Source organism: Protopterus annectens, chromosome 7.part0 (assembly GCF_019279795.1).
Source record: "Protopterus annectens isolate FY-2018-M chromosome 7.part0, PAN1.0, whole genome shotgun sequence".
Taxonomy (NCBI): domain Eukaryota; kingdom Metazoa; phylum Chordata; order Ceratodontiformes; family Protopteridae; genus Protopterus; species Protopterus annectens.
In genome coordinates, this window is record NC_056739.1 from 1,151,012,258 (window position 1) to 1,151,020,406 (window position 8,149).

The following is an 8,149-nucleotide window of genomic DNA, read 5'->3' on the forward strand; positions in this document are numbered from 1 at the left end:
TGCTGGATCTGGCTCTGGTTTTCGTGTTACAGTACAGAAGGAATCCAGCTGAAAGAATGAAAAAAGGTAGGAAGTGGTTAGTGGGTATGTGAAGGAGGGGCAAAAATATAGATTGTAAACTATTTCATGACAGGTAGTAATCTGGTAGGTGGAGACTGGAGATTATCTTAGGATACGTGTAGATGATGTGAGGGTGGGTGAGAATTGTGGATAGGGTAGGGGAGTGGAGTGAGCCTGAGTGTAGTGTGGACTCAACCATCAGGTACATCAATGAAATGCAGTTACTGCCCCCACAGATGGTTTTCAACCAAAACAATCTATAATGTAGAATGTTTATGGTTACAAAGACAAGGTATTCGAACTCTGACTACTTGAGGTAAGTCACAGCATTAACTGTATTTTTACGTGCTTTATTTGTTTTTTTTTTCAGGTAAATTTTGCACTGCTAAAGTAAAATATGCTAAAGTGTTAATTTAGCCTAAGTAATGTGGGTGGGGTGGGCGAACCCTTCCAGCAGATTCAGCACTATAGTACAGAACACACTAATGCATTATTCTATGCCCTGCTGCATTAAGTAGTGTTTGACCAACATAAGTAATATGTTATATTTCACAGTTGTACATTTGTACTTTATAGCCTTTAAACTGGAAACTAACACAGCTAACATTGTGCTATAACTGTCATTAAATAATTGGTTGATACAAATAGAAAAATTCAAAGCCAGGTCTTGCCATATACCCAGGTCCCTAAATTACTCTACAGTTTCAATCACTATGTAGTGTATTAAATATTCACCCTTCAATCTATGCCTCCAAATCTCATTTGCATAGTTTTGCTGTAATTATCAGAGTAGTATTCTCCTGTGCTCAAATGTTCAGTTTGGTCACATTCTTTTGCAGACATGCTTTATTTCTAGCACATGTGATCAGTTTACCCATTTTCAAGTCATCTGCATGTAGGCTGTGGAATACATCAGATGAAAGAGATAGATCTGAAAGATACAACCTAACAGGTATGGACCTAGGACAGTGCAATGTGGGATACATCGATTGTAACCTTGAATTTCACCTGTCCAGTTGCTGTATGATACTTACAATGTCCTGTTTGTAAGCCATGAAGTTATCCATCTTATGAAGGTTACACTAATACCTAGTTGTTCTAAATTATTGATCATTGTTTTATGTATGACCCTGTAGTAAAACATTTCTGTGCATCACGTGTACAGTTAAAGGTAGTATTTTTCATGCCTTCTGTACATCAAATACACAGTTAAAGGTAGCTTTGACAAACGTGGGTAAGAAATAAGATCAGGCGATAAACAGATAACAAAAAGTCAATTGTTAATGTAATGTGACTCACTGGGAAGTGTTCTTCAAATATTTAGTGAACTTTCAGAGAGATCAAAAAGCAATATAACCAAGAGATTAATGAGTTCTGACAAAATTGCATCCTTCAAGCCTACATTTAGTTTTTACATCATCCAAGTGTACAACTACTAACTCTAAATAATTCACTTAACCAAGACGTACTCCTGAAGTGATCTTCAGAACTGATGCTGAACTTACTTCATGACAATAAAGAAAATAAACACATACTGAGGCTATAAATCCAAGCAGGCAATATTCTTTGTACAGTGGATATAAAAAGTGTACACACCCCTGTTAAAATTCCAGGTTTTTCTGATATCAAAAAATGAAACCACAATAAATCATTTCAAAACTTTTTCCACCTTTAATATGACCTATAACCTGTACAATTCAATTGAAAAACAAACAAATCTGTTAGGGTAAAAATATAAAAAATACAAAATGTACAATATGCTGGTTGCATAAGTGTGCACAACCATAAACTAATACTTTCTTGTGCGTGCACACCCTTAAACTAATACTTTGTTGAAGCACCTTTTAATTTAATTAAAGCATTCAGTCTTTTTGGGCACAGACCTGCCTTCAATTAAAGCGACTTTAATTAACCTCAAATAAAGTTCAGCTGTCCTAGTAGGATTTTTCTGACATTTATTCGGTTGCCTGCTAGAGCAAAAGTCATGGTTCGCAGAGAGCTTACAAAGCATCAAAGGGATCTCATTGTTGAAAGGTATCAGTAAGAAGGGTACAAAAAATGTCCACAGCATTGGATATACCATGGGACACAGTGAAGACAGTCATCAAAAAGTGGAGAAAATATGGGACAACAGTGACGTTGCAAAGAAATGGATGTCACTCCAAAACTGATGAAAAGACAAGACTAAAACTGGTCAGGCAGGTATGCTTTCGGGTTGCTTTTCTTTAGCTGAAACTGGGGCTTTAGTCAAGGTGGAGGGAATTATGAACAGTTCCAAATACCAGTCACTTTTAGCCCAAAACCTTCAGGCATCAGCTAGAAAGCTGAAGATGAAGAGGAATTTCACCTTTCAACACTACAATGACTCCAAGCATACATCCAAATCAACAAAAGACTGGCTTCACCAGAAGAAAATTAAAATTTGGGAATGGCCCAGCCAGAGCCAAGACCTAAATCCAATAGACAATATGTGGGGTGACCTGAAGAAGGCTGTGCACAAGAGATCCCCTCGTAATCTGACAGATTTGGAGACCTTTTAGAAGGAATATTGCCAACTCAAGATGTGCCATGCTGATAGACTCCTACCCAAGAAGACTGAATACTGTAATTAAATCAAAAGGTGCTTCAACAAAGTATTAGTTTAAGGGTGTGCATGCTTATGCAACCAGTGTATTGTACATTTTTTTATTTTTTACATTTTTCCCCTAACAGATTTGTTTTTCAATTGAATTGTAAAAGTTATAGGTCACATTAATGGTGGGAAAAGTTTTGAAATGATTGATTGTGGTCTCATTTTTTTATATCCCAAAAACATGGCATTTTAACAGGGGTGTGTAAACTTTTTATATCCACTGTATATCAAATGCTGCTTAAAAAGGGAAATGCCACAACCTACTGACTTAATTCTAACAAACTCTGAGGTTGCCTCACATCATCACTGGAGACAGTGTACACTCCCTAATAAGCAAGTTCATAAAACTTTAAATATGGATGCAGTATATGAGAAACAAGCCTCGGCACATCCTGTCTCAACCAAATGTACAATATATAAAAGTCTCACTGTGAATTTAATTGTATCCATTCACAACTTCTTTGTGCCATTAATGCAGTACAAACCTGAGGGTACCACTTTAATTGAACAACAAGCATATCAATGAGGGTGAGTGCACTTGAACTAAGTATACAACTCACACCTGGACTGTGGCAGTGCATAAGGCAGCAGCCAGGGGTCTACGATTGGTTATCTTTCCTTGTTAAAAAAACACTTTTCCTGAGAAAAATAAATCATTGTATTAGCATTCACATTCTATAAAAATACTGTACATATGGTTATGCAAAAACAAGACTTTGGAAGTTCCTTGAATTTTTCATTTCTGGGACTTTGGGGTTTTGCTAATGATGCTTCCAACTACTACAAGAATATTTTAGTGTTTCAACGGCCTTGTTGTTTATATTACTCATGAAGAGTTCTCTGTGGCTCTAACATTTCTTAGAGCATCAGTATCATGCTCTTAGCAACAGTGATATCACAAATGAAAACACCCCATAGTCCCCAAAATGCTGTCATATCACCCTCACATAGTCACAATGCTGGTCATTTAGTGGTGGTGGGGGGGGCATAGCAGATATCTGCAGTATCAGGCAAAGTATTGTTTCAAATGTCACAACTTCAGAGAAAGTAAAACTCTGGATACAAAAACATCGGGTGCTACAGTCTTATTTCTTCTAAGCAACAACATAGCTATATGCTGTACACATATCCTACCGACCAAGAAGTATTTATCATCACCAACCCCCATCCTATGTCATTACATCTTGTTTATTGGAAGTACAATTTGAGTGACACGACTAAGAACATGGAATGGAGTAAGTTTGCGTGGACCATGCTAGAAATCGTCCTCCAGAGAATGCCGGAGGAATACTACACGTACAGAAATTATAGTAACTGCATTAGAATAAGACGAACACCCCACATACATCCATTTCAGTACCAGATGGGATATTTTGCAGAAAACAGAAGTGTGTGCTATCCTTTCATAATGTATGCAGAAAACATCCATTCCCTCCCATTATGTTAACCATTAATTAATAAACTTTAATGGCTAACACTAATAAGCACCACCTTTAAATGACAACAGCAGTGACAACATGCTATGTACTGAGCTGGTTCACATATTGTAGAACAGTAGTAAAAACTGCGTTTCAAGGAAATAGCAAACACGGAGCAGACCAGCATCTTACAGTACAAAAAGAAAACCACTGTTTGCTCTCAGAAAATTGTCAGCTGTAACAACTGTAAATTGGTAAAATCCAAGTACTGATCTGATTTTTTTTATTCTCTATATACAGGGTTCCAAAACAATATTCACTCATTTGATGACACAATTTTTAATACTCAAATCATGCCCTGTAGCCCTGGCAAGAACAGCTCAGCTATCCTTTATTGCTATCAGTGATCTGCACCCTCCTTCGTTTTCTGACTGTTTCCTTGTTTCTGGGCTTACCAGTCCCAATACCTGGCTCATTCCTCCTGACAAAGGTTGCCCAGCTAAAGCACTCCTAGTCCCCTTCTTTAGTTAATTATCTTTCGGCTTGCTAACCGTTTCACAGCTTATTTCTCCACCATCTCTTTTTAAATTTGCAAGACCCACTGCTTCGGCTCACCGAGGGCGATGTGCTCCCGTGCTGTCCGCAGCTGCCTCTCGCTGCTTATTTCGCCGATAACGATGAGCAGCGATGCACCTTTACGCTGCTGCCGTTGACTGTGCTGCAGAAGTCCTCCAGCTCTGTCCCCGGCTTCCGTCTCCATGGTAACAACGCGAGGACCCGCCGCTCAGCCGGCCTCTATTTCGATGACAACGCGCGTACGGGGCCAGCCCAGCCGCTACCAAGGCTTCTTAAAGAGAGGAGGTGACAACGCCTATTGGTTGGCCTGGAGCCACAGTGATGTTTTTGCTCGTCCGATTTTGGTAGATTGGATGAGCGGCTGTTCCCACGTGCGCTCTTGCAAAAATGGGCTGAGTTGTCCAAAAGCTTTTCAGTGGTGCATGTTGCAGTGTCCCCGCTTTCACTTCAGCGTGAGTTGTCCAGAAAGAAAGGAAGAAAAAAAAATACCACGTGGGAATCATTAAATTAATGATACCAGACTAGTAAAGCAAAATCTTTCAAAGCCCGTGTCAGGTGGCATTTCCTAAAGTAGAGATGCGTCTTTAACAGTCAATCATCATGCTTTTTATTAGTAATACTGACCAAATTCATTTGAAAGAGTCAACGGAGTAAGCCCTGCAATGCAACTGCATCGATTCAAAATCACAGTTTTTACAGTTACGCAGACATTTTATGGAAAATGCAAGGTGGAATAAACATGACAATACGAGTGGTATGGAAGACGCTTTCTCGTCTGATACAGCAAGGGATAGCACTTCCAAATTAACAAGATAATGAAAGTAGAATGAACAACAGTATTTTAAGACAAAATAAACAGAGAACTCCAAAAGCTTGCACTATTGTGTAACATAATTTCAGCATGACAGGGTGGAACAAAAGTGCGCGCAAATGAAGATTGAGTAAAAGCAGACAGTAGATGGAAAGAAAAAAAAAACGGTAGCTTATAAACATAACACATCATGGAGAAAAATTACTGTAAAATATTAAGGGTTAACTGAGGTGCATAAAAGTACTATTTATGGTGATGTCAAAGTTTACTTACAAAAGAACACTTTTACCTGGATGGTGGGAGGTTTTGCCGTACGAATTTGTTATGATATTCTCCTGATGAGGAAGTGAGCCTCACGGTATTGCACAAGGCACGTGTTGTAGTATAGGCAATTGCAAACTTACTCATAATTCAAGGGGTACCTAACAAGGGAGCCCACTGCGGGCTGCCCGCAGGATTTTTTGCAGGGGGGGGGTGCAAACCCAGAGCCCCACCCACAGAGCCAGAGCCCCCTCCACTCACGGAGCCCCACCCCCTCCACCCACAGAGCCCCACCCCCACACAGCCATTACAGGGTCCCATTACTTCACTATTTCTCTCCAGTTGCCATAAACACTGTTCAAAATTCTCAGTGTGCATACTGTCTTATGCTTTACTTCTACAACAATTACAGGTATCTAGATTTAATTAGGAATCCATGATAATTTTCTTTTACATACCGGTAACCCCATGTACATTGCAACTAACTCAAGGGAACTTTCAGCTGGCAGTCCTTTTGAATTCTTATCAAGAAGGCTTGGCTGTTTATTTCTCTATACTGGAATAATTTTTCATTCATTGCTAATAATTTTATTTACTTGGGTACTAACAGAGTTTTACTTTTTACCTACCATAAAGACAAGATATTTGCTTTACCTCAAAATACTTCCCCTTGTTTTATTTATTTATTTGTAAGTGACTTAGAAACTACTGGGGAATAGTGTTCATTAGCTCAGTATTTTTCATGTAGGACACTAAACTGAGGCTCATGAGCCTGTTCAGATTATACAGATTTAAACAGACTAGTTTATAACACTAGTGTTCTTTGGCTTCCAAGATTAGCTCTCAGTAACACAAATTGCTAGTTAAATAAAAGCTGGCATTCTGTGCTCTGAATGCATGACACATTATAGCTGTATTTAACTTAAACTGTGTGCATTCACTAAATTATGTATATCTTTTAATTAATGCTTAATCAAGCATATCTTCATAATCCCAACATTGACATAGTTGCAAATCATCACTTCCTCTTTTTATAGATAATTCCAATAGCCCTAATATATGCACATTATTAATTATTTTTTCAAGATTAGTTTTACTGAGTGGGCAAGGAAATTCTGGGGTTTTCTGATTTTGTGTGGTTGACCCTTAAATTGGGTCTGCATTATCACTGATGTGAACAACTTCATTATATGCTTAACTAAAAGCTTTAGACCTTTTTTCTTGACACAGCCATTACAGTATCCTTCCTGTTACTGTGATAAGCAAGAGTAGCCATGCATAAGTGTACATATTTATACATACGATTATGCATGATCATACAGATTGAATTATAATATAAAATAATTTAATTATATCCCTTCTATAATACAGCACCACTTGTTAGACTGTTTTAAATTTATAGTTTGGAATGTTTTTCCAGCAAGCAATGAAACAAAACATACAAGCCAATAATGACAAACTGCCCCATTCAAAACATTTCAACCATAAAAGGTCACTTAAACTTTTGTCATTACAATACATCAATGTCAGTCAGTATGCACAATCTCTGCAGAAGTAAAAGTCATCTGAATAATTCTACATTATAGACATCTTAAACTAATGAAGAGGTTGTTGCTAGAAAATAACTTTATACTTCAGCATTTCATCAACAAATTCAGTGCCTGCTGCCCTTGAAGAATACATTGCCTATGTTACAATAAAAATGGTAAGCTGGTATATTTGCAATACAGAATGGGTGGTAAGCTGAAAAACAAGTTCATAGTTATTAGGCATCTCATCCAAAGGAGGACATAGCCAGGACTGCAGCACTCCACCCCCTTAAAATACAAATCTACATGCTGTGGGAGTAGAACCTATAGCCTTCTGCATCAAGATGCAAGTATGCGACCTGCTGTACTACTAACAATGCTTTAAAATTCTATACTACAATAATGATACCATTTGCTAAACAAAACAGTTGCACATTTTAAGCAGACTTAGCATGAGCAGCAGTAAACTTCTCTTCCCTTGAAGCTCACAATTCCTTGAAAATAAATTCCACCTGCTGACTCTAGAGCATTTCACTTGCTCTCACACACCTCAACCTTTGCAAGAAATCTGGACAAAGCCCAACATAAATAGGGACAGATTATAAATATTGCTCTCATAGGGCAGCCATGGTGGTGCAGTGGTTAGCATTGCTGCCTCACAGCAAGAGGTTCTCTGGTTCGATCCTCGGCTAGGGTGCCTTCTGTGCGGAGTCTGCATGTCCTCCCTGTGGTCGCGTGGGTTTCTTCCGGGTGCTCCGGTTTCCTCCCACATCCCAAAGACATGCTGCAGGTGGATTGGACACTCTAAATTGGCCCTAGGTGTGTGTGTGAGTGTGCCTTCTGTGGAAGGTTGGGCGGTGGG

The 8,149-nt window shown here is 38.7% G+C and overlaps 1 protein-coding gene across 1 annotated transcript in view; it reads right to left on the reverse strand.

Moving 5' to 3' along the window:
• Positions 1-5,102, reverse strand: part of MAP1A (microtubule associated protein 1A) — a 1,667,185-nt gene extending 1,662,083 nt beyond the window's left edge. The window contains exon 1 of the mRNA XM_044077731.1: positions 4,726-5,102. Within this exon, the coding sequence (XP_043933666.1) occupies positions 4,726-4,870 (145 nt within the window). The 5' untranslated portion in view covers positions 4,871-5,102. The remainder of the gene's footprint in view (positions 1-4,725) is intronic.
• Positions 5,103-8,149: the final 3,047 nt, after the last annotated feature.